The sequence below is a fragment of the Meles meles genome, chromosome 13 (assembly GCF_922984935.1).
Source record: "Meles meles chromosome 13, mMelMel3.1 paternal haplotype, whole genome shotgun sequence".
In the NCBI taxonomy this organism is placed as follows: Eukaryota; Metazoa; Chordata; class Mammalia; order Carnivora; family Mustelidae; genus Meles; species Meles meles.
Genome location: NC_060078.1, coordinates 21,362,726 through 21,389,894, shown reverse-complemented (window position 1 = coordinate 21,389,894; position 27,169 = coordinate 21,362,726). Strand labels below are relative to the sequence as shown.

Genomic DNA, 27,169 nt, shown 5'->3' with positions numbered 1-27,169 from the left:
ATATACATGGTATGAGCTCAGTCTTTATGAAGGCTGATTTGTGACCCAGTATGTGATCTATTCTGCAGAATGTTCCATTTGCACTCAAAAAGAATGTGTATTCTGCTACTTTAGGATGAAATGTTCTGAATAAGTTGTTAAGTCCATCTTGTCCAGTGTGTCATTCAGAGTCATTGTTTCTTTATTGATTTTCTGCTTAGATGATCTGTTCATTGCTGTAAGTGAGGTATTAAAGTCCCTTACTATTATTGCATTATTATCAGTGAGCAGAGAGATGAAGAGAGGGGTAGAGGTAAAGGGAGAGAAAGAATATTAATCAGGTTCCATGCCCAGAGTGGACCTTGATGTGGGGCTGGATCTCACAATTCTGAGATCATGACCTGAGTTGAAATTAGGTGTTGGACACTTAACCAACTGAGGCACTGAGGTGCCTCATGCAACTGTTAGATCTTGATGGATAGACCCCTTAATTATGATATAATGCCCTTCTTCATCTCTTTTAACAGTCTTTGTTTTAAAATCTAGTTTGTTTAAGTATGGCTATTCTAGCTTTCTTTTGACATCCATCATCATGATAAACGGTTCTATCTGCAGGGTGACTTTAGGTCTAAAATGAGTGTCTTTTATATATAGATGGATTTTTTTTAAATCTAGTCTTTACTCTATGTATTGATTAGAACATTTAGTTCATTTACATTCACAGTGATTATTGAAAGATACCAATTTAGTGCCCTTGTGTTACCTATAGAATTAGTGTTTCTGCTAATATTCTCTGCCCTTTCTAGTCTTTGGTCCTTTGGGTCTTTTTTCTCCCATCAAAGGGTCCCCCTTAAAATTTCTTGTATGGCTGGTTTAGTGGTCATGAACTCCTTTAGTTTTTGTTTGTCTGGGAAGCTATCTTCTCTTTGTATTCTGAACGACAGCCTTGGTGGATAAAGAATTCTTGGCTGCATATTTTTTCCATTTAGCACATTGAATATTTCCTGCCATTCTCTTCTGGCCTGTCACGTTTTTGTGGATAGGTCTGCTGCAAGCTTGATCTGTCTCCCCTTGTAGGTTAAGGGATTTTTTTCACTTCTACTTTCAGGATTCTTTCCTTGTTTGTGTATTTTGTGAATTTCACTATGATATGCCTTGGAATAGTCAGTTTTTGTTGAATTTAGTGAGTGTTCTCTATGGTTCTTGGATTGAGGTCTGTGTCCTTCCCCAGATCAGGGAAGTTTTCAGCCACCATTTGTTTGAACAGACCTTCTACCCATTGTTCTCTCTCTTCCTCTTTTGGAATTCTTATGAGATGAAAGTTAATAATCTTAATAAGTCATGAGATCCCTAACTCTACCCTCACGATTCATTACTTTTCTTTCTCTCTTCTTTTTAGATTCATTATTTTCTATAATTTGGTCATCTGTATCACTGATTCACTCCTCTCCTTTGTCTATCCTCCTTTTTATGGCCTTCATTTATGTTTGCATCTCTGTTATAGTCTCTGTTTTTCAGCCTGACTAGATTTTAGTTTTTATTTCTGTAGTAAGGCATTCTCTAGTGTCTTCTATACTCCTTTTCAAGTCCAGCTAGTATCCTTACAATCTCTGTTTTAAATTCTAGTTTAGGTATCTTTTATCTGTATTGCTTAAATCCCTAGCCATGTGTTCTATTTCCTATTCTTTCTTTTGGGGTGAATTTCTCCATCTCATCATTTTGTCTAGAAAAGAAAAAAGAAAAGAAGAAAGAGAAAAACAAAAACAAAACCAAACCAAAACAAAACAAAAAGCAAAGAAAACAAAAACAAAAAAACCCTTGATCTTGGGTGTGTTTTTGTTTGCTTCTTAAAAGAATCTATATCCCCAAATACAAAAATATAGATAGATAGATAGATAGATAGATAGTTGAAACAAAACAAAATAAAAATATGTTAAAATATACATAAATAAAAATGAAGAGAAAGATTAATAATAAAAATTTTAAAAGGAATTGAAAAAATAAAATAAATGAAAAAGATAATAAAAATAAATAAAAGTAAAAAGGAAGCTTATCCTGTTTCCCCTAGAGCTGAAGCTTTGTGGCACTCTGTTTTCAGTAGACTTGTGAGCCCCTGTTTTTGCTGGTCTACTGGGGGAAGAACTGGCTGTTCTGATTCTCATGCCGACTTTTTTCAGTGGAAATGACCTCCAGGTGTTAAGTGACACCAGCCTCCACTAAGGGGCAGTGTTTTGCTCTCTGAAGACGTCTAGCCCTGATGGGTAGGATAAATATAATGACACCCCACTCTCTAGCTTTGGAGCTTAAAGTGCCCACCACACACACACTCTTCAGTGAGCCTTCACAGAAAAGCCATTATTCACCTTTGTTGTGTTCTGTTTCTCTCTAAACCCTGTGTTCACACTATATGCATCCAAGATTTTTTATCCCAGGCACACAACCGAGTTTCAAAATTCCACATTTTAGAGACTCCTGGGGCACAGAACCCTGCTTTTCCTCCAGGAGAGGGTCTTCCAGTGCTTTAGCTGTTTCCTGGTTGGTCCCAAGAAAGCTGTTGCCCCATGGTGCAGTGGTTCACAGTTTGTGGTAACACAGAACAGAAAACTGCCACCAAGATTCACTGGTCCCAGGGGCTTTCCTGTTCCCATTCCTGGGAACAGTGCCCCACGTTGGTGCCACCTGACCTTGTGACCCAGAGGATCCTCAGACCACGTTGTCACTCCTGGGATTCCACCCCACCAAGACACTTGAGCACCTTTAATCCCAGAGTAGTGGATTCCTAAAAGTTCAGATTTTGCACTCCACTTCTTATAATACTTTGTGGTAGCCTCCATAAATAGGCTCCCTCCATGACACCATATTCACAGTTGTATCTCCCCCAAGACTATTCTCCTCACCTCCTACCTTCCAAAGATGTTTGCTTTTCTACTTGTGGACTTGCAGGTTTTATTCTCTCCCACCTTTGATTGATTTCTTGAGTGTTCTGAATGCTTTGATAAATATCTAGCTGTGTTTGAAGTACAAGACAAACTTAAGGTCCCCCTACTCCTCTGCTATCTTTATTCCTCCTCAGCCATATACTTCTCTATTATAGGTTTTTGATTTGTGGTTACCATTGGGTTTTTATGCAACATCTTACATGTATAGCATATATCTTAATTTGATGGTTGCATAAGTTCACACACATTCTAATAGCACTAAATTTTTACTCTTCTCTTCACATTTTATGTATATAATATAGTATTTTACATACCTTTATTTTTTGTATGCCTGTACTACTTTTTGTAGATATTATTGTTTTAGTGCTTTGGGTTTTAATCTCCATACTGAATTTGTAAGTGACTAATTTGCTACCATTAGTATATGCTTGCTTTACTTGTACATTTTTTTCCTTTCATACTATTTTCCTCTAGTGATGACCTTTTTCTTTCCACTTAAAGAATTCCCTTTAATATTTCTTGTAAGGATGATTTAGTGGTAATACATTCCTTTGACTTTTGATTATCTGGGAAACTCTTTATGTCTTCTTCGGTTGGTAATGATAATCTTGCTAGGTAGAACATTCTTAGTTTTAGGTATTTTCCTTTCAGTACTTTGAATATATCATGCCACTTTCTTCTGGCTTACAAAGTTTATTCTGAAAAATCAGCTGAGAGGCTTATGGGGTTTTCCTTGTATGTAACTATTTCCTTTCTCTTGCTGCTTTTAAAATTCCCTATTATTACTTTTTTGCCATTTTAATTATGTGTTGAGGTGGGACCTCTCCGGGTTCATTTTGTTACATTCTCTCTGTACTTCCTAGACTTGGATATCTGTTTCCCTTTCTAGGCTGAGGAAATTTTTGTGTATTATTTCTTCAAATAAAATTTCTGTCTCCTTTTGGCTTTTTTTGGGGGTGGGGATTCCTATAATGCAAATGTAATTATGCTCAATGATGTCACTGAGTTCCTTAAACCAGTTTTCATTTATTATTTTTTTTTCAGCTTGGTTGTTTTCCATTATCCTGTATTCTAGATCACTGATTTGTTCTTCTGCATTCTATAATTTGAAGTTGCTTCCATCTGACGTATATTTTATTTTAGTTATTGAATTCTCAGCTCTGACTAGTTCTTTTTATATTTTCTCTCCCTTTGTGGAATTTCTTTTTTTTTTTTTTTTTTCCCTTTGTGGAATTTCATCTACTCTTTCTCATGTTTAGTGAGTATCTTTATGACCATTTCTTTGAATTACTTATCAGGCATGTTACTAATCTTTATTTCATTTAGCTCTTTTACTGTGATTTTTTTTTCTTTAATTTAGGACATAGTCCTCTGTCTCTTCATTTTGTCTAACTCTCTGTATTTGTTTCTGTGTATTAGGTTGGTTAGCTATGTCTCCCTTTCTTGAAGGTAGTGGCCTTATGTAGAAGAGGTCTTGTGCCCTGTAGTGTAATCCCCCCAGGTAACCAACACCAGGCTCTCCAGGCTATATTGGCTGCATGTGCTCTACAGGTGTGGCTCAGCCCTAACTGCCTTTAGCCCAGCTGCCTAGAATGACCCACTTTACTTATGCTGGGTCCCTTGGGCAGAATTTGTATTCCACACTGTTGACAAGACTGTATGAGGCTGTTGCAGTTTTGTTAGTGGACAGGGCCAGCACTCAGCTTAGCTGTCTATGGGTAGCTTCTTGCCATAGTTATGGGCACATGGGGAGCACTCATTCCCTGCTGGGTCAGCTGAGAGGCTCTCATTAAGAGATTGGGCTGCTGTAACTCTGGGCATACTAGTGTGTGAGGTTATCTCCGTCACTCTCCAGGGCAGGAGTAACTTTGGAGTGGTGCTGCTCTGTCAGGGCTACCTGCAAGGTGTGGTGAAGCAGAAACTTCTTAGGAGTTATGGCTGTCAAGGCAGGCAGATTGTGTTGTGTGGGTCCTCAGGAAAATGCTGGGGCAGGGCATGCATTACTAGCAAGGTAGATGGAGGGAGTGGAACTGGCTCCTGCAAGCATCTAGGCTGGGGGAGTGTAAGAAAAATTGCACCTAGCAGCACTTATATTCCCAGAAAAATTTCCTGAAGTTCCTTGCCCCTCCATCTTATGTTCTAAGATTAGTCAATAAATCTTCATATATACTCCAGGTGATTTTGAAACTGGTACTTCTGTGCTGAGTCTTGAGCACAAGTTATATATTATGCTGGCTTTTAAAGTGTGGGTATGTTCTAAGATTAGTCAATAAATCTTCATATATACTCCAGGTGATTTTGAAACTGGTACTTCTGTGCTGTGTCTTGAGCTCAAGTTATATATTATGCTGGCTTTTAAAGTGTGGGGAGTCAATTTTCTACCATGCTTTGGCTTTCCCAGAGTGTAGCCTGATTTTTAAAGCTACTAAAGTTAGGGCCCACTGGTTTTCAAAGCCAGATGTTATGGGGACTTGTCTTCCCAGTGTGGGTCCCCAGTACTAGAGGTGCCTGGTTTGGGTCTGAAACTCTTGCTTCTCCATGCTTGTGATGTCTCTCTTATTTGTGATTAGTTTCACTGTGGGGAGGGGGAAGTTGTTTTAAACTGTGTCTCTGCCCTCCTACCCTTTCAATGTGACATTCTCTCTGTGATTAACTGTGGAAGGTTTGTTCTGTCAGTCTTTGGGTCATTTTCAAAGTTAGTTTCACAGATTTAGCTTTTATCTCAATGAGTTTGTTGGATGAGGTGGGCTCAGAATCTTCCTCCTTTACTATCTTCCTTCCTTTATTAATCTTTATTTATTAATCTTTTATTAATCTTTATTGACAAATAATCTTGTTAATAATCTTAATAAATACTCTAAATAAATAATTAATAATCTTTATGAATTTTATTAATCTTTATTGATTTTTAATCTCTATTTTATTTATGATCTGACTTTTATTTTTCTTTCCTTCTACTAATTTAGGACTTTGTTCTTTTCTGGTTTTTAGATGTAAGTTTGGGTTGTTTATTTGAGACTTTTTTGTTGTTGTTTCTTGAGGTGGGCCTGTATCACCATAAATTTCCCTCTTATAACTGCTTTTGATATGTCCCATATTGGAGCAATGTCCTTTCATTTTCATATGTCTCAAGGTGTTTTTTAATTTCCTCTTTAATTTCTTCATTTATCCATTGGCTGTTTTCTGGTGTATTGTTTAGTCTTTACATGTTTGTCCTTTCTCCAGTTTTCTTCTTGTAGCTGATCTCTACTTTCACGGTGCTGTGGCCAGAAAAGATGATTAATATGATTTCAATCTTCTTAATTTATTGAGTCTTGTTTTGGGGCTAATGTGATCTATCCTGGAGGATGTTCTGTGTGTACCTGAGAAGAAAATGTATTCTCTTATTTTAGGAAGAATGCTATGTATATATTTGTTAAGTCCATCTTGTCTAACGTGTTGTTTGGTGTCAATGTTTCCTTGTTGATTTTCTGTCTGGATGATTTATCTGTTGATGTAAGTGGGGTGTTAAAATTCCCTACTATCGGGCACCTGGGTGGCTCAGTGGGTTAAAGCCTCTGCCTTTGGCTCAGGTCATGATCCCAGGGTCCTGGGATCGAGCCCCGCATCAGGCTCTCTGCTCTGCGGGGAGCCTGTTTCCTCCTCTCTCTCTGCCTGCCTCTCTGCCTACTTGTGATCTCTGTCTGTCAAATAAATAAATAAAATCTTTAAAAAAAATTCCTTACTATTATTGTATTATTGTCAATTTCTCCCATTGCAATTTTTAATATTTGTTTTATATAGTTAGGTCCTCCTATGTTGAGAGCACAAATATGTACAATGTTTTATCCTATATTTTGATTGATCTCTTTATCATTATATAATGTTCTTCTTTGTCTCTTGTTAGAACTTTTTTTAAAGTCTATTTTGTCTACTATAAATATTGCTACCCCAGCTTTTTGTTTGTTTCCATTTGCATGGAATATATTTCTATCCTTTCATTTTCAGTCTGTATCTTAGATCTAAAGTGAGTAGCTTGCGGTCAGCATATAGGTGGGTCTTTTTTTTCCCCCCTTCCATTTTCCATTCAGCTACCTATTTTCTGATTGGAATATTTAGTCCAGTTTTATGTAAACTAGTTATTATTAGGTATGTATTTATTTCCATTCTGTTGATTGTTTTCTGCTTGTTTTTATAGTTCTTCTCTGTTCTTTTCTCTTTATTCACCTAGTGATTTGATGATTTTCTATACTGTTATGTGTAGATTCCTTTCTGTTTACTTTTTATGTATCTATCATAGGTTTTTGGTTTATGCTTACCATGAATTTAGTATATAACCATTACATACATAGTAGTCTATTTTGGGTGGTGATTTTTTAAGTTCAAATGTATTCTGAAACTGCCACATTTTTACTCCTACAACACATTTTATGTTTTTGATGTCATATTTTACATATTTTTATTTAATGAATCCCTTATATAATTATTGTAGATTTAGTTGATTTTAATACTTTTTTTACTACCCTCATACTTTTTTTTTTACCTTTTTAAACTTTTTTTACTACCCTCATACTAGGTTTATAAGTGTTTGATACATTACCTTTTCTCTATGCTTGCCTTTACCATTCAGATTTTTTCTTCCAAATATTTTCTTATTTCTAGTTATGACCTTTCTTTCCTTTCTTTTCCTTTCCTTTTTTTTCTTTTTTTCCTTTCTTTTCTTATCTGCCAGTTCAGTGGTGAATTAACTCCTATAGTTTTGCTTGCTTGCTTGGGAAACTTTATTTCGTCTTCAATTCTGATTGGTAAACTTGTTGTATAGAGTATCCTCGGTTATAAGTTTTTTTGTTTTGTTTTGTTTTGTTTCAGCACTTTGAACATGCTGTGCCATTTTCTTCTGGCCTCAAAGTTTCTGCTGAAAAATCAGCTGAAAACTTTATGGAGGAAGGCTTCATTTATATGTAATGAATTGCTTTCTTTTGCTGCTTTTGGATTCTCATATTTTTAACTTTTGACATTTTAATTTTAATGTGTTTTGGTGTGGGTCTCTTTGGGTTCATCTTTTTTGGAACTCTCTTGTGCTTCCTCTACCTGGATGTCTGTAACTTTCCCCAGGTTAGGGAAATTTTCTTTCTTTCTTTCTTTTTTTTTTTAAAGATTTTATTTATTTATTTGACAGACAGAGATCTCAAGTAGGCAGAGAGGCAGGCAGAGAGAAAGGAGGAAGCAGGCTCCCTGCTGAGCAGAGAGCCCGATGCAGGGCTCAATCCCAGGACACTGGGATCATGACCCGAGCCGAAGGCAGAGGCTTAACCCACTGAGCCACCCAGGCGCCCCTGGAAAATTTTCAATTGTTATTTCTTCAAAGAATTTTTCTGCCCCTTTCTCTCTCTTCTCATTCTGGGTCCCCCATAATGAGGATGTTATGATCCTTGATACTATTCCAGATGTCCCTTAAACCATCCTCATTTCTTTAAATTCTTTTCTCTTTCTGCTCTTCAGTTTGAATGATTGCCACTACCCTGTCAGATCACTAATCAATTCTTCTTTATCCTCTAATCTGCTCTTTTTTCCCTCTCGTGTATTTTTTTGTTACTGTTATAGTCTTCAGGTCTGTGACTTCTGTTTGGTACTTTCTTATATTCTTTATCTCTTTGTTGAAGTTCTCACCAGGCTCATCCATTCTTCTCCCAAGTTTGGTGAGTATCTTTATGACCATTGCTTTGAATTTTTTATCAGGCAGATTACTTATCTCCATTCTATTAAGTTGTTTTTCCTGGGGTTTTAATTAGTTCTTTTATTTGGAACATCATCTTCTGTTTTTCCATTTTGATTGACTCTCTGGGTTTTTTCCTTTGTACTAGGGAAATCATCTATCTCTCCCACTCTTCAAGGAAGGCCTTGTGTAAGAGATAAAACTTATCTTTCAATTCTGCTCTAGGTTCTTTGTTGTCTCTAGAAACTTTGCCTTTGTCTAAGCAGTCTCATTTATTCTTGGTAGGTCACAGTTGCTGAGGGTGTGTCAAGACTTGTCAATGTTCTAAAAAGAGAGCCCTCAGTCAGCACCTAGTTTCAGGTGATTAGAAGCCAGACTCTCAGGCAGCAACTTTTAAAGTTTGTAAATATATATACTCCTATGGGGCTGCAATTGTAAATCCTGTTGGCTTCCAGACAGGTCATCTGGTGTCCCCTGGGTGACAGGTACAAAAATCAGAGCTTCAGAGGAGTATATATGCTCCTTTCTGGGAGGTAATGGCATGTGCTGTTTTGAGGCCAAAGGAGAACACAAAGAAGGTGTCCCTGTTTAGGTTCCTTGAGAACACCCCCTAGCCTCTAGATGTTTGGCAAACCTGAAGCCTTTCCCTCATGTTGAAGGTCTAAAACAAGTAAAGAAGCATTTTTAACAGAAATACTAGGAGTGTCTTTCAGTTTGCTGTTTGTATTACCCTGGGGGTGATAGTAGTCTGCCAAGAACTGTCTCCAATTATTATAGTCCTATGGAATGCAGGAACATAATGTAATGTTCTTATTGGTGAGAAGAGTAAGTGAGGTGATCAAGGAGTGAACTGGGAGCATGTGAACCATGTATCCCTGGCCTTTGTAGGGCAGTGGGAGAACACAAGACTGGAATGTGCCTGCAGGCCATAGCATTACAATAGAAGACTGTAGGGCCAGGGTGTGCCTGCCAGCTATAGTGGGGCAGTGGGGAGTGCAGGGCTGGGGCACACCTGCCTGCATTATGAAGTTAGAGAGAGAGTGCAGAAGTGGCATGTGCCAGTGCCACTGTCCCCAGAGAGTTCTTATAGGTTCCAGCCCCTCTAGTAGATGGTTTAAGATTAGTAAATGAATCTTCTTCACATATAGTATAGGCACTTTCAAACTGCTGCTTTTGTTTGTTTGTTTGTTTGTTTGATTTTGAAGGTTTATTATTCATTTTAGAGAGAGAGAGCATGTACAAGCAGGGGGAGGGGTAGAGAGAGAGAATCTCAAGCAGACTCCCCACTGAGTGTGGAGCCCAATGCGGAGCCAAAACCAAGAGTCATACGCTCAACCAACTGAGTCACCCACGTGCCAAACAACCTGCTACATTTTCGCTAGTCCCCAGGGTTACTCTGCATGTAAGCCAGTCATTTCTGTACAGTCCCTTGGGTTTCCTGGATATGTTTTTCAAGGTCAGACATTTTGGGGGCTTGTATTTCTATTGTGGGTCCTAAGGGTTGGGGTGCCTCATGTAGGGCTTGAAGCTTGTTCCTAGGGGAGAAGTTTTATATTTGTGGAATCCCTCCTGATTGTGGATCACCATGCTAGAAGTGGGGTTTTTGGCAAGATTGTATGTCCGCTTCTCCTGCCTTTCTCAATATAGTCCTTTTATCCATTATTGTGAAATAGCCATTCAGCTAGTTTTCAGGTTTTTTTTTTTTTCCCCAGAAGGGATTGTTCTATATGTAACTATAGATTTAGTGTGTCCATGGAAGTAGGTGACTTCAGGATCTTCCTACAACTCCATCTTAGTCCACCCCATCTTACTGAATTTAGTTTTTAAGCAGAGTATTTTTCAGGGCTCAAAGAACTTGGAACAGAAGTAGTTACTAAGAGTTAATGTATGGGTTACAACACAGAATAGATTTGTAGACTTTAGCCCTCAGGATATAATTGATGTTTTAGAAAATATGATTTATGGGGGCTTATTCTCTTTAACTCCTGTTCTTTTGGATAGTTTAAGTACTAGTAGCTCCAAAGAGAAACTATCGAAGTCCATTCCATGAATTGAAAATGAGACACACTGTAGTTTTAGAAAATCAATATCAGAGTTCTGAATTAAAATATGAGTTTCATAAGCAGTATTATTATCTCCCAAACACCTCATTTTTATATTTATTTACCAAGGTGAACATAACAAGGACATCAAAATGAGATAAAACTAAGTACAATACTCTCCCTTCCTCGGTTGAAATCATCTGGCTAAACGGAAATTTGGTTTGGGTTATTGTGTGTTGTGGTGCCATTGTCCTTGTTTAAGAAGTCTTGATAATATCAGAATAGGATCTGGATCCTGTAGTCAACACAGGGCCCCTAGAAGTGAATAGGTTTTTCTCTTACATTGAATTTCTCCACTGGGTAGTGTGGGAGTCATGGCTGATCCCCTGGAACAGAGGAGGCTGAACTGAGGTGTGTAATCCCTCAGTTGGACTTGGCTGCAAAGGTTCCTGGACTATAAGCAATATAGGCCCTAAAGGAATTAGCTGAAAGTCCACTCTTTCTAGGAGTGGGTCAATTTGGTATTTTCTATAACCATCACCTTTGGAAGAAGTCCAGCTTCTTTCAGCAAGAACATTCAGAGATCAGTAACAGCCGTTCAGAAGGCAACACTGCTTTGCTTCGGAGCACTTCATAATTTATGTGTCCTGGTGTGAGTGTGTATGTGTGGTGAGACAGAGGAGGAGCAGCCCTCAAGGTGTGTCCAGGACAGGAGACTAATGAGGGTTGTCAGAGGGCGAGGCGTCAGGGAAAAGCTATTGTTCCTGGGATAGGTGGAGGTAAGCAGGCAAACAAGGCAGCTTTTAGAGTAGGTCAAGTCCCCAGGGAATAGGCTATATCTCTCAAAGTATGGACCTTGGACTTCCTGTATCTAAATGATACCCCCCCCCCCCACCACCACCCCGGGCCACAGAATTTGAATCTCTTGGGTGATCCCTATGTGATACACATCTTTAACAAATTCCCTAGTGATTTGTAATCATTTTAAAGTTTCTGGGCCACAGCAACAGGACAGCTTGGAGTTGGATACTCAGAAGGGCCTAAAAAGAGTCCAGGAAATAAAAACTAATATGCAATGGCAGCCCTTTTATAGGTTGGCTCCTGTACTACTCACTGTGCTAGGTATGGCAGTGAACAATGGAGGCATGGTTCCAGCCGTGCTGGAGCAAGAAAGAGCCAATAAACAAGGGGAAATGAATGAAATTACATATTATGGTGAGTGTTAGAAATAAACAAAATCCTAACAGAGAAATTGGGGGTGCAGCTTAGCTAAGGTAATCAAAACTGGCTCAAGAATTTGATAGAAATTTGACTATGAAATGACTGTAGCTAAATCAGGCCTGGAGAGGTGGTGTCAGGAAGCAGATGGAAAGAAAGGGTAGTGTGTGTGAGGAGGGGTTGAGAGGTGGGTCATGGAGGGAAATATACATGGAAAACATTAAAATCAGGGAAGAAGAATGGTAAGTAAAATGGGATGTTCAGAGACCAGTTGTATCCCCAACTTTGAGCAAATATCCAATTTGATCTTCATATCACCATAGAGAATTTATATACAGTTCTTAGATAAAAGGATGTGAAAGGGCCACTGAACCTCTTCACAAAAATTAAAAGTAAGCTTTCCCTATTTTGCAACTGGTGAATTTCAGGCAAAGGCACCTTAAAATAGCATTTAACCATGCAGCCTGTGTGGGTGTTCTCCATTCCAACCCAACTAAAGAGGGACCCAGTAATTGCATAGCAGAGAAAAGAGAGTAGAGTATTTTCTAAAACAAGTAGCATATTTTCCATTATGTAAAAGAGAAAAAAAATTAGCTTTTAGAAAGCCACACCTGGGTTTCATGGACCTCTCTTTGGTTTCGTACACATCCAGATGGGAGAGGGGAAGGAGAGGTAGTCATTGTTCTTTAGAGGATCCATCAGCCTTTGTTCATTTTTCCTGTAGATCCTAAAGATCCATGATGGAGACCTGGGATGTAAATCTGCATTAGTGCTAGCAGGCTGGCTCTGAGGAGAGGGCTGGGGCAGCCTCATAGGGAGTGCAGGTTCTAGTGAGAGAATCGTTGCATCGAGGTACCACCAGGACATCAGGGATTCACAGCCCTTAGTTTTCTGTAGGAAAAAAGCATGTTCCTGCATTTAAGGTCACTGAGTCAGGCATGATCAGAGTTAAATGAGTGCTTACTCTCTCCTCAGGCTTGTGGTTTCTTTTTCCATCACCGTATGACAGTAGAAACTGTCACTATTATTTGATTTGCTTATTTTCTGGCTATCTCCCCACTACACTGGAAGCCCCACAAGAAGGGGCTGATACCAGTCTCACCAGAGCCTAGTGCAGCTCTGTGTGCATTAAAAGTGGGCAGCGCCTAGTAGCTGCATGTGTGGTGTTACATCTGTGTAGGGGCACAATGTGCAGTGTGAATTGTCCATGGGCCTTCTCAAGGGTTCGTCTATGGGGCTCAGCCCTGATGCAACAGGCTGAATGTCTTCTGTTGCTCACTGGAAGGACATATGACAATGGCATAGATTGCTTACAGGTAAGGCCCCTACCCCCACCCTTGTCCTGGGTTTCCTGGTCAGCAGGAGAGGTATCCCTTTATAATGGGTCTATAGACCCATCCTATACAGCATGTCCAAATCTCCACTCTCTGTTCCTATGTTGAGCAACATCCCGTCGTTTTTAGGTAATGGGTCAGTTTGGAGTGAGGAAGGTATATAGTTGATGATAACTGGTCATAGAAAGGAAGGCACTTCCATTCTGCTTTCTTGTCCTCAGTTATAGCAGCTTATTTTTTCCCTTCTACTTGAAAGTGGTCTTATACCTTAAGACCTTCATTTTCTCTCTCCTGTTTCATTTGCCACTTGCTTTCTTCTCCATTCCTTTAACCTTACTCCTATCTCTTATCTCGGAGAGGAATAAACCAGCCATGCAGATGGATCATCTTTGACAAATCTCCTGTCTTGTTTTTGCTTCAGTCTGAGTACAAGGGAGGGAGAGGTGGGAAAGTAAGATGGACAATAACCCAATTACTACTTCTAGCTATAACTGGGTCTCAGCATTATACCTCAGTCCCTGTGGGAGTTCAGAGGTCTCTGACTGAGCTGACATACTCCTATGCATTGAAATTATTTGCTCTTTATTTGTGTTGCATATACACTTGGTTCAGTTCCAGAAACACTGTCTGAGCATCCACATTGTGCCATATTCTGTGCACATCTCAGTGTATGTGCATGTTTGTTTTCCTTTCCCTTACAGTTGGAAAGGGATTTAGAAGTCATCTAGTCCCAGGCCCTTTATAGGCAGATGCAGAGAGTGGGGCCCTGGAAGATAAAGTGATGAGTCAAGTTTTCAGGGTTGGTGTAGCATTTGGTCTCACACATGACCAGAGCTCTGCCCAGTAGCCTCTGGGGTGTGGAGATAATTTGTAATTAACCCAGTGTTCAGTCCTAAAATAAAATAAACCCAGTGTTCAGTCCTAAAATAAGAGCATGTGTGTGTGTGTGTGTGTATATATATATACACACACATAATATATACACACACATATGTATATATATATAACATGCTTTTATATATTTTTATTTATATACATATATTTATATATTTATTATTTTATATATGTATTATACATGCTTATATATATACATGGAAAAACTAAGGTTTAGAATAGCAAAAATGCTTGCCCAAAGTCAGATGCATAGAAGGTAGCAGAGCTGACATGTCCTCTTCTACTTTGTAGAATGTATAAGAACACACGGAGTCTACAAGAAGCAGCAGGTTCCGCACCCTTCCTCTAAATGTAGGGAGGGACTTCTTTCCTTCCGTGCGTCCGTCCGCCTGTAGGTCTGTCCTCCTTCTTCCTTGTATTAATCTGCTAATACTCTGTTAGAGCTGCCATTAAAAAAAAAGATACTACAGACTGGGTGGCTGAAACAACAAACATTTATTGTCTCAGTTCTGGAGGCTGAAAGCTCAAGATCAAGGTGCTGGCAGAGTCGGTTTCTCTCGAAGCCTTTCTCCTGGCTGGAAAACAGCCACTTTTTCACATGGCTTTTCCTCTGTGTATGCATCCCTGGTGTCTCTCTCTCTGTGTTTATACAACCCCAATCATATTGAACATGTGAATTTGAGGAAGACACAATTCAGTCCATAATGTAACTCTTGGGTATTGTGAATAATATTGCTATGAATATGGGTGCACAGATATCTGTTTGAGTCCCTGCTCTCAATTCTTTCGGGGTATATATACAGTAGCAGAATTACTGGATCGTATAGTTGTTCTATTTTTAATTTTTTTTTGAGGAAATGCCATACTGTTTTCTATAGCACCTGTACCATTTTACATTCTCATGTCATCATTTCTTAATTTTCAAAATAGTTTGGCTCTTTTTTGAAAGGTCACTCTCCAAGGTCTGCCAGTAGGAAGTTGGTCTGGAATTTTGTTTGTTTTGTTTGTTTTTTTGTTTGTCTCCCACATGCCTAGAACTCTTTTCAGAAACTTGATGCCCTTGCTCCTGTGTAGTTCCTGTCAGTAACCTCAGGCTCTTACTTTCACACTCAAAATACTGGAAGAACATCCCAGAAAGGAGGAGGGAGCAATAAAAAGGTGACCTGATCTTAGGCAGATGACTAATCTGAACTGTGGGCCCTCAGTCAGCAGTCCCTGAGCACAGAGGGGGTTTGTGCCTTCATCTCTGAGCACGGCAGAGGAGATATCTAGAGCCCGTTTAGTAGGGAACAACTTTGAAAACAGTGCTGTGGGCTCGTATTTACTTACATCAACAGCATGGATGAGGGTACGTGTGTAGGAATAGGTACTATGGGGGGGAGGGGCCCAGCGTGAAGAGATGTTGGAGGTAGGCACTTAGGTGAGGTAAGGCATGAGGATATATATGTGGGTGGGGATGTGTGTGTACCGAATAGATGTGAGAGCGGGAGCTGAGTATGAGGGTGTATATATGGTGTGTGTATGGTAGGGTGTCTCTGTGTGTATGTGTGTAGTAGGGGATAAAAAAAGGTGAAGGTGAAGAGTAGGAATGAGAGTGTATATGGGGTTATTTGGAGGTTAAGTGTATGCGCAAGTAGTGTGAAGGTATGGGGGTTGGCAGGAGGGTGTGGAGAACAGGGGTGAAGGTAGGGAGGGTATAAGGGTATGCACGGGATAGGGATGGGAGTGAGTGTATGAAGATGTGTGGGGAATAGGGTATGTGGAGGGTAGCGTGTGGGTGAGTATGTGTGTACTGGAGGATCACAATAGGCACAGGATCAAGGCTTCACTCCAGGTGGCCAGGAGCTCTGTGGGTGGAGGAGCTGCTGAGGCCTGCAGAGCTTTCCTGTTGCAGGGGAGTGGCACCCCGCCAAGGCCTCAGGCATGACTCACTTTCACCTGGTCAGGGGAATTAATTTGCTGGGCATCTGCATCATGGCAGGATATGTGCGTCAGTCTGCATGACTCTGTTCTTATTAAGAAGCATGGGAGAAATTTCAACTGAGAAATGAAGGGGGTGGGGAGAGGGTTGTTCTTTGAGCTAAGAAACTGCTTCTCCCTCAGGGACCAAGGCCCTCTCCCTTGCTTCCTCCACCCTGCTTTCGATATAGGCATCTATAGCCATCCCATGTGAGGGAAGCAACTTCAGAAGACACACATGCCTGCATGCATATACCCTCCCAGACACAGATGTAGATCAGGGAGCCCAGAAGCACTTCCCAGATGCCAGGCGGCCTCTGCAGCAGTAACTCTTTATGCACTGCGGTCTGCTGCAGTCTTCGTAGTTAAGGGATGCTGGCTTTTATGAATGGTAGCCTGGGAGGGGCCTAATGTCACTTGCTCCTGATGTCAGCACAATGAATGAAACACTTGCAAAGCGTAAAGCCCCAAGCACTCGGGGAAGCAGATACCATCTCAGATTGGCTCCTTCTGGTGCAGCGTCTCCTGCTGACGAAATCACCAGTCCCGTGTGTGACACATAAAGCCATATACGTTAGGACTGAAATGAGGCAGAAACTGAGGCTGCATGTGGAATAATGTGTGTCTGATTCTGGCACAATCAACTCTACCTGAAGCAGCTGGAGCTGAGATCTTCCCCCTGCCAGGCGCTGGAGGAAGGTGTTCTGCGGAGCTACGGACTCACCCGTGTATATTAGGCAGTTACTTAGCTAGCCCGATGTTCTGCTTTTGCTGGCAGAATTCCTTGCTGAAACTCCAAGCCCTGGAAACTGATCTGTGCCCTGCATTTCTGGCAAACCAGGAAGAAGCTGCTCAGGTGCATGGACTCAAGGACCCAACCCCAGTGTCGACCCAGAGTGTGCCTGCGGAAGGCGCAGATGCTGCAGGTAAGAGGCTGGGCTGGGGGCAGGTCTTCACGTGTACTGTCAGGATAGTTCAGCTTCTTGCTGCTTTCCTAAACCTGGTCTCCTGTGGGGAAACCATGCCTGGTGCAACAGAAAAGCTGAAGAGGTGCTTGAGTTGTAGCTGGGGAGCTGAGAGGGAGCAGGAAGCATTAAGCTGTGTGCTGTTATAGAGTATGCTCTCCAGCTGGGGGCCAAGCGTCAGACTTAAGCATAAATAGGTGTCAGGTGAAAAACACTCACCACAACTCCTGGTCCTAATGAATTCCTACTTGGTTTTCTGTGACAAACAAGTGGTGTACTTATTTTCTATCACTGGATGTAGGTAATCTGTACTGTCTTGATACCCATAGTATTTTTGAGGTATTCAGTGATAGGAGAGTTTTAACATTACTACTTGCTTTCTTCTATTACCTGCTTGTAAGATGATTCAACATAGGCAAAGCAGAGGTGAGTGGTGTAACTCATTCTGATCCTATGTTGTCTTTTTCTGGCTCAATTTTTTTTCTGCATTAATGTCTATGTTGAAAAGTCTCAGAATTGATTTCCATTTGTCTGATAGTTTCTCTGGTTTTAACCCCAGAGATGGTAGATTGGCTAGTAAGCAGAAGGCAAATTAATGCTTCCAGAAAGACAGTTAGGAAAGAAACACTAATTTATATGAGTAGAAATGAGAGCACAGCTTATCTTTTATAACCCAGATGGGTAAGAGGTTTATAGACTGGTTTCTGGATGGCTGATAAAAATAGGATTAGGTGAACTTGCTTCATGAGATGTCCTTTATCTCCAGGAACTGAAAGAAGAGATTTAAAAGGTAATGTATTTCGGTGTCCTTATTAATAGCTCATTTAAGACATTGCTGGTTAAAACAGATCCATATGGTCTAAGTAGGTAAAAAATCATCCCAGTGTTTATTAAGTACGTTAATTAATAATTAAGCGTATTAATAATAGTGGCTAATAGTAGCTACTCTTAGTAGCTTTATTACTATTGAAGATTTTTGTGCTCCAGGCACTAAGTCCTTTATATAGTTCATATTAAATCCTTAAACTAATCTGTGAAATAATATGCTTCACGATAAGGACACTGAGGCCTAGTGTAACCCTGCTGGTAAGTGGCAAATTATTTCCCCATGGATGCAGGTGGCTAGTTGGCTGTCCTTATTTTCTGATGAGCTCCCCGTGCTCTGCTAGCCATCCATTGTGTTTTGATTAAAAGCAGTACAAGAGGGGCAGGACCTAATGTCAATCCAATTCGAGTTTTAAGTCAGATTATTAGACACACTTTTCTTCTTCCACCAACCCCAGCACACACATATAAACATATAACGAAGTCTTAAGCCAGATGCAAATTCACCTTTGAGTTGTCTGATGTTTTGTATAGCTACACAAGTATCATGCAAAGAGTTATAAAATATTTGTATGTTGTGGATGTATATATATGTATATATATATATATCTTTTCTATTTTAAATCATGACTTTTTTGTGTGTGTATGTGTCATAATCTCCAATGGTCAAGAGTAGTTTTGCATTTTCTCATTCTGGATGGACAGGATTTTGAACAAGCTTATTAATACTCCTTGTGTAATGGAAATACATGCCAAATTTATGTAGAAATTGCCCATACCAAAGGAACAATCCATACATGTCAAATGTCAAATGGCAGAAATGGACAGAAGGCTCCTTACAGAAGATGCTGAACTTCCAAAATGTAGGTGAATCTGAGGTGTCCCAGAGCCCTTCCAAGAGAGTCTATGAAGATGAAAGGTTTTCATTTTGTGTGTGTCCACACACTAGTCAACAATATTTCTGGCAAGTCTGGTAAGTTTTCAAAGATAAAATCCATAAAATCTTGATGTTTTTTACCTTTGTAGAGCTTATGAATAAGGAGTCTCCTGTAGCCAAAATGACTGCATAAGAGTGAAGAAGCTCCAGCCCCTATATTGGACCTTGTAGTACTTTAACACATATCTTCTCTAATTTTCCAATAACCCTTTGACACTATCTCGAAACTACTTGCCAGAAGTTTTCAGGGACCTAAAAAGTCTCTGCATTTGGCAGGGATATTGCCAATGTGACAAACATTTGGAATAGTTTTTCACAGATTAATGTATGGGATCATTGGTTCTCATTGGCTTCCAAAATGAGTGTTTATAGGAAGGTCATATATATATATATATATATATATTTTTACATTTATTTATTTAATTTTTTTTGATCATATATTTTCTAATCTATGTGTCACTCAGAAAGAAGAAATGTTTGCTCATCTTAAAGGCTCAGGGACTGTGAAAGGATTTCTAGAGTGATCTTTGACCAACTTGAAACTAATTTTTAATGTGTATAAAAGTCCATGTTGAGAGTGTGATCACATAAGATTAGTATAAATGACCATAAATCTGTAAAGGATTATATAACTTAAAATTTTCTTCTTCCCAAAGCCTAGCACCTAGCCCTGAACCTTACATGTATGTATCTATTCAATTAGTAATTGTTGATGTCAGTAATCGGTATAACAAAGACAAAACCCAACAGGTGATTTTTACAGAAATATCTGGATATAATATGCTACCAATTAACTATTAAAGGCAAACGTTTATAAATATAAGTTGATCTGACTTAAATAGATTTCAAGCTTACTTTAGACTTAATTAGGGCATGACAAGTAAAGTGTGTAGGCATTTGAAATGGTCTCTTGAGATCAACGTGTGGGTTTTAACTTGGATTTATAGGTTACAAAGGTCAACCCTTCCTAGTAAAATATCTGAAAAGCATCTCCATTCTGGAAATGCAATTATAAACTGCCCTTGCGGCAGAAACACATTTCATGGCACCCCTGGAGAAGCACTGGGTTCTGAATATTGTTGGAGAGCCTTCTTGCACATGATAATTACCAAGAAGCTTTCACATATGGGGATTCTTAGTCCTCATCGCTGGACAGGCTGAGGTGCAAGTCCTGTGATCTTTATATTTCATAAACACTCTCAAGTAGTGGAAACCATTATTAAGTGTCTTGAATTAGGAGAGAGAAGGTCAGGTTCTCTCAGGTTCTCTTTGATTCTGCTTCACCTCAATTTCCTGGACGCCTTGAACTTATAACTCAGGGTCTGTGACCAGTCAGTTCAGTCCATACTTTAGGAGGAGAAAGGTGCTCAAGCAGGCTAGAAATGTGTGGGGTAGGAACATGGACCAGGGTTAGGGCAGATTTGGGGGATATAGAGACCCTTAGAAAAAAGTGTTAGGGAAGAGCTGCAAGAGGACTTTTAGACTATACATGGGGTTATCAGTTGTCATGGTTTGCCCAGGAATGTCTAAGTTTTAGCACTGAAAGTCCCACATGCTGGGAAATTCTCAGTCCCAGGCAATCTGGGATAGCTGATAACCCTACCTGTAGGTTGCAAATTGCATATTTTGAGATGGAAACGCCCTCCACACTGAGGCTCAAAATCCCTCTGCCTATATTAATAGCCTCTTAAAGCTGAAGCAAATCCTTCCTCTGTGGCATTAGTAAGGATCTATTCTGGTGTTGTTGAATAGAAAATGGAATGAACATTGTCTTTTCAATTGCTTGTCATTTTCAGAGTGTGCAGAAGGACTGTTTGTTCTACATGACTAAGCATAGTAACCCCTGTTCTGTCTGAACATGGGTGATTGATGGTATGGAGTTTGTAGCAAAAGCTGTCACCAGAGATAACTGAAGACTTATTACTAGAAATAACAAACCACAGCAGTTTCTAATTAATTCTTTTGTTGTAAAATCTTGGTTTTCAAACTTTTTATTTGGGTAAGAGCTTTGTTCCTAATGTTGATCATTAGCGAGAGCTAATGTATATAACTATTTATAGGATATAATTATTCCCATAAGGAATTCTGTATGGTGTGTAGGTTGCTTTCTTATGTCCAAATTAAGATGGGGCAGAGTTAAAGAGAACCTGAACTTCTCTCTTATATTTTAAGACACTGTCGACTTGACCAGATGTTACCAATTTCTTGGGAGGACTTATTAAGCTTATAGATGTCTTGGTCTCTCCACCCTAAAATGCAAAATTAAATGTAGAGATAAGGCCTGGAAATTCCTATGTTTGAAAAGCTGCCCTGGTAATTCTGGGGTACAGAGAGATTCAGGAACACTTTCTGGAACACAGTGCTCTAGTGTTTCTCTAGGGGGCAAGAAATGTCCACCTCCTCCTGCAGGCAGAGTTTATAACTGGCCTTCTCGAACACGGGGGTATCTCACGTGTCTGCTAGGTGTGTTATCCACCCAACTTGATGTTTTATCCTATCTGGCAGTGACCCCACACGGTGTTTGAAAGTTAGTAAGAAGGGATCTCCATTACTTCAACCTTTTAAGTGCACATACTTCCAAATATAATTTAGAAACTTTGTTCTTTATGGATCTATGTGTATGTGTGTATGGTATTTCTAAATCCTAACTGAAACTTTTTTATATTTTTGGTATGTTACACCTGTTGCTTTAGCTAAGAAATGGCTACCACCATAGGAAGTAGTACTTCATCTTTTTGTCCTTAATTAGTTCCTTTAAATCAGTGGCTTTTAGCCAGGGTTGATTTTTTTTGCATCCACCCGGCCACTGCACCCCCAGGCATGGGGATATTTGGCTATATCGAGGGACATTTTTGGTATCACAGCTGGAAGATAAGTGCTACATCTAATGAGATAGAGACCATGGTTGCTGCTGAACATCCTAAAATGAACAGGAACCCTCTGTGCCCACCCCTACTTCCCCAAAAAAGAATTATCTGGTCCAAGATGTCAATAGGGCCAAGGTTTAGAAACCTTCCTTTAAAAGATTTTAAATGTATAATTTCATCATTAGCTAATAATGACGTTTTCATTTGTGTCAGACGTTGTTAGCTGGGTCTTCCTCTTTTATCTTCACAACCTTATGAGGTAGGTGCCATTATTATGGCCAGATGAAAGATGAAGAAATAAGCTTGGAGATTTAGTATAACTTGCTGAAGTTCCCACAGCTACTGAATGGTAGACGTTGGTAAGAAACAGGAGGAGGGGAAGGGTTTCCCCAGTCAGACTCCAAAGTTTAGTCCTTCACACTTATGCTATGTGCTATCCAGTCTAAATATTAAGTAAGTCCCATAGTTCTGATATTCTAGAATTTGAAATTATCCCATACTCTATGTATATACTCTCTGCTAATGTGTTTCGAAAGTAATGTTTTGTTAACCTGAAGTGACCTAGATTTGTAGTTGATTAACGTGTTACAACCCCTCCTTTCATAGTCATTTCAGCTCCTGTTATCTAAACCAACTCTAGAACCCTGTGTGTTTCTTGGTATGCATTTACCTGACCTTCATAGCAGATTCCAGATGGAGTCAAATGGAATTTTATTTATAAATATGATACCATTAGGAGAAATTGGTAAAGTGTCCAAGGGATCCCTCTATTATTTCTTACGTGTGAAACTATGATGATCTCAATAAAAAAATGAATACCTAAAAATATAAAAATTATGGGCATGAGGGTGTTTTAGTAATTGCAAAATATTATGCATGTCAGATTGTTTTTTGAACTCTTCCTAGAGATCCATACTCTTTTCTTGGCTTTTATATCATAGCACTGTTCCATTAGAGCTCCCAAATTCCCATTCCATACCAAACTGATAGTTTAGTGCTTATTAAGAGTACATGGATAGTTTTCTCCAGCTGCATTGCCTACTGTCCACATTGAAGGTCATCTATTGCTATTGAGCCTCCTCATGACTTGTGAGTTGCTTCTGTGGTTGCTTAGCATTTTTTTTAATCTTTTTTTTTCCATTTTATTTATTTTTTCAGCGTAACAGTATTCATTCTTTTTGCACAACACCCAGTGCTCCATGCAAAACGTGCCCTCCCCATTACCCACCACCTGTTCCCCCAACCTCCCACCCCTGACCCTTCAAAACCCTCAGGTTGCCCCAACCTCCCACCCCTGACCCTTCAAAACCCTCAGGTTGTTTTTCAGAGTCCATAGTCTCTTATGGTTCGCCTCGCCTCCCCAATGTCCATAGCCCGCTCCCCCTCTCCCAATCCCACCTCCCCCCAGCAACCCCCAGTTTGTTTTGTGAGATTAAGAGTCATTTATGGTTTGTCTCCCTCCCAATCCCATCTTGTTTCATTGATTCTTCTCCTATCCCCCTACCCCCCCATGTTGCTTCTCCATGTCCTCATATCAGGGAGATCATATGATAGTTGTCTTTCTCCGATTGACTTATTTCACTAAGCATGATACATTTTATTCTTTGAAAAATATGAATATCATCTGCAAACTCAGACTCAAGACTCTATTTCCTCCTTCATGTCATTTTTGAAATGTAAAATAAGCTTAATCCAGGATCCATCTGCAAAGATTAGTACTGGCATGTCCATCATAAAGATGCTAATTCAACTCTGTTCTTTGCTGCATGTTGTTAAGTGGTTTGGTAATCCACTGCAAAACATTTAGCCCAGTCATCATTTGGTTTTGTTTTTAAATAACTTCTGATATAAAAACCATGCCATGAACTTCTTGAAAGCCCAAATAAATCACATCCAACAAGGTTCTGCCTTGTTCAGAAACAGTTCTTTGCAGAACTTGATGTGCAGGTTAAGTGATCTTGGACAGATGATTTGATCTCTACATCAGTTTCTTTTTCTTTAAAATGGGAAAAAAAGAATAGCTTCTACTTAGGATTATTTTGAGAATAATGTAGCATAATATGTATGAGGAACTTAGCACACCCCTCTTAATAAATGCTCAATAAATGTCAGCTTTTATTTTTTAAAAAACTGAGCATTATTGCCATAGTCAGAGCTTATGTGGCTTTTCTTCCAGTTGATAATGCTTAATATTTGTCTTTATCTACTGTCATAATTATAACTACTTTCAAGGTGCAAAATGCCATTAGTACTATTCATTCCCTAGGTCCCCTCTGGAGTCTTACATATGATTGACATTACACTAATTCCCTTCAGCAAAAGATATTTATAACAGCAATAATCTATAGAGCTGATGGTTGAATAATTACCTTCTATTAAAGTTGAAACTACATTTGTTACCATAAAATCTATCCTGTGCCAAACCCATGACATAACTTGCCTGGAAATGATCTTTACTGTTAATTTTTCTCTGATATTCTTATAACCATCTTCATAGTATCTGAAAGAGGGAACTTCACACTAATCCCTTGTTTTCCAAGGAAAATACTTTGTTAATTATTTCAAAATTTATAGATGATAGTATATTATCTCTGAGGTTGTTTCTATAACTATAGGGAAAGAAAAAAAGTCCTATAGCCTAAAAAGCCAGGTAATTATTATTTATTTATTTTTAATTTATTATTATTATTTTTTAATTTAAAAAAATTTTTAAATTAAAAAAGAATTTTTTTACCAGATAATTATTTTTAAAAAGATTTTTAAATTCAGTTTCTAAGACAAGACTGTGGTAACAAGTATCTCGTTTGTCCTTGTTACAACTCTTTACAAAAGAAGATTCTGTGGTAGAAGAGGCTTGCCTGGCCAAGGACATAACAATTGTGAACAAGTGCGATCTCAGACTAAGTCTGGGGCTCTAACTCAAGAATCCAGGCTTTTAACTAGCAGGCTGATAGTCATTTTTTGAAATTTAGTTGATTTTATTTTTAAGAAGTTTTAGGTTTATAGAAAATTGAGCAAGCGGTACAGAGAGTTTTCACATATCTTTTTTCCTTTTCACACAGTTTCCCATATATTATGGTCATTTTGAACCTTTCTGGTTATTCCTTCTTCCATGCTTATGACACAAGTACAGTCTGGAAATGACCAATGGCATGTCCAGACACTTGGTGTCTGACATTGTTCTGGGCACCCCCACCCTACCACCCCTAAGCCCAGGATGAAGAACATACACTGTCTCTTCCAGTTCCCTGAGGATCATAATTTTCTGTGGCTCTGTCTTTGTGGAGCTCTGGGATTAACTTCTTAGACTAATTTTTCCTAACTGACACTGGATAAGCCTAGTAAAGAACAGCCCCCCCCCCCGCCCGAAGATTAGAATTTCCTTCCTTCTGTCTTCCCATTTGCTTTGTATATTCAATTTTCCTTCTGCTTTGCAAAGCACATCTGCTTTTAAATGAAAATCTTTTCAAAAATAGCTTGGTATCTTAAGAGCAGATTTTTATCAGCTGTACCACTGATGTGGTCCATTGTGCAGGAATTAACAAGAAGACCTGGAGAGCTGTTTAGGCTGAACAATAATCAGAGCACAGCATCCAGCTTTCTCTGTATATCAGGAAAGTACTTCTGGGGCGCCTGGGTGGCTCAGTGGGTTAAAGCCTCTGCCTTTGGCTCAGGTCATGATCCCAGAGTCCTGGGATCGAGCCCCGCATCAGGCTCTCTGCTCAGCAGGGAGCTTGCTTCCTCCTCTCTCTCTCTGCCTGCCTCTCTGCCTGCCTCTCTGCCTACTTGTGATCTCTGTCTGTCAAATAAAAAAAAAAAAAGAAAGAAAAAAGAAAGTACTTCTAAATCTTGGACACTGTTATGGATGACAGTGGCTATTTCCCTGGTCCCACAGTTCAAGTGGAGCTCCTTAACCTGAGCATTTGATTCCACTTTTTTGACACAGGGAGGGGGAAAAATTGTGCATTGGCCTTGCTATTTCCCTTGGTTATTTCTCAACTGTTCTTTGGTAGTATGCATATAGGCAAAAGGATGAATAACGTGCAAAGGTTCATTTAATCACTGGTAGATCTGTCTAGAAGATTGTTTCTTCTTTCCTCCCCGAATTGGACATTTGGTTTGGTGCTCTATAGAATCTGCCTCCAAAAAATATGAATTAGTCTTACTTCAGATGTCCTAATCCAAAACAATGCAAAGCATGGATTTCTTCCCTTTTTCATTATGACAGGATCTGGAGATCTTGCATCTGTCCTCAGTGTAAGTCATGTTACTGCAGCCTTCATACACTACAGTTCTGATTGAGGGGAGAAGTCACTAACGTCTGAAGATGTCAGTCTTTCATGGGCGAGAAGTTGATGTTCACTCCCTGTTTCCTCTGTGCAAACTCAGTTTTTGTCACCTGCCTCTCCTTCCTTCTCACCCATCCCCACCACCTCAGTGTCTCTTTGTTTTCATACTTCATCTTCCCCCACAGCTTTCTGGCTGCTCTCTTTCTCACCCACTATCTTGCCACTTTGCGTTCCTTTGTCTCCATTCATTCTAGTTGTGCCTCTTTACTTTTACCTTGGGACTTTATGCTAAGCTGTTGTGGTATGAAATTAAAATGTATTTAAGACATTTAATTTTGTCTAGGTACTTAAATTTATTGAATACTATTTTTATACTGAAAATTTGTGAGTTCAAACTCTTTGCTCTTACCAAAATGATACCAGCATGTTAGTATAATATAATAGTGCAGAGTATAAACAACATGTTAGCCAAATGACAATGTGATTTTCCTTTGGTTAGGCCTTTGTTGATACAACTTTTTTTTTAAACTAGTAGTTCTTCTTACAATTAAGTCTATAAAAATAAGTCTATAAAATAAGTATATAAAAATACTAAAAAAATCTTTAAAAGTTTATTATGAAACTGCTTATAAGTTATGATTGGACTTAAAAGATAATCAGTGACAATATACCATGAATGTTATGTATTTAGGCATTTCTATGACTTGAATGTTATGTTTACTTGGTAAAGTGTTGTGTATGTTAGATATAATTGCAATAATTCAAGAAAACAATATTCTGAAATTGTCCTCTTATAATTTGCTAGGCAACAAGAGGGATGAGATTAAATTGGAACTCCTCACAGGGGTGCCTGGCTGGCTCAGTCAGTAGAGCATGTGATTCTTGATCTTGGAGTTGTGAGTTCAAGCCCCACATTGGGTGTAGAGCTTAAAAAAAATATACTTGATTATTCTTATAGTAATCATGCGGTGAATAAAAATTCAAACATACACACACAAAAGAATGACTCACAAACCTAAAACCTAGATCTGCATTTACTGATGGAAATTTAATTAGAATATTGTAATAAAAAAATACAGAGGCAAGGAATAAGTTTAGATTTGAGTTGAGTGAAGGTTCTTTTTTTTTTTTTTTAATATACTTGAGTGAAGGTTCTTGATCCCTGTTGTTTTCTGGGTTTTAGGGAGAATTTGGGGATTTTTTGTTGCTCAGCTAGCCCAGTACCC

At 39.2% G+C, this 27,169-nt stretch overlaps 1 protein-coding gene across 5 annotated transcripts in view; it reads left to right on the top strand.

The window, feature by feature from the left end:
* Positions 1 to 27,169, top strand: part of FAM13C (family with sequence similarity 13 member C) — a 154,211-nt gene that overhangs the window by 98,144 nt on the left and 28,898 nt on the right. For 3 of the 5 annotated variants that reach the window (XM_046027092.1, XM_046027089.1, XM_046027088.1), the window contains one exon: positions 16,839 to 16,986. In XM_046027092.1, coding sequence (XP_045883048.1) covers positions 16,839 to 16,986 — 148 coding nt within the window. The remainder of the gene's footprint in view (positions 1 to 16,838; positions 16,987 to 27,169) is intronic. The other 2 variants (XM_046027091.1, XM_046027090.1) reach the window with 1 other exon arrangement.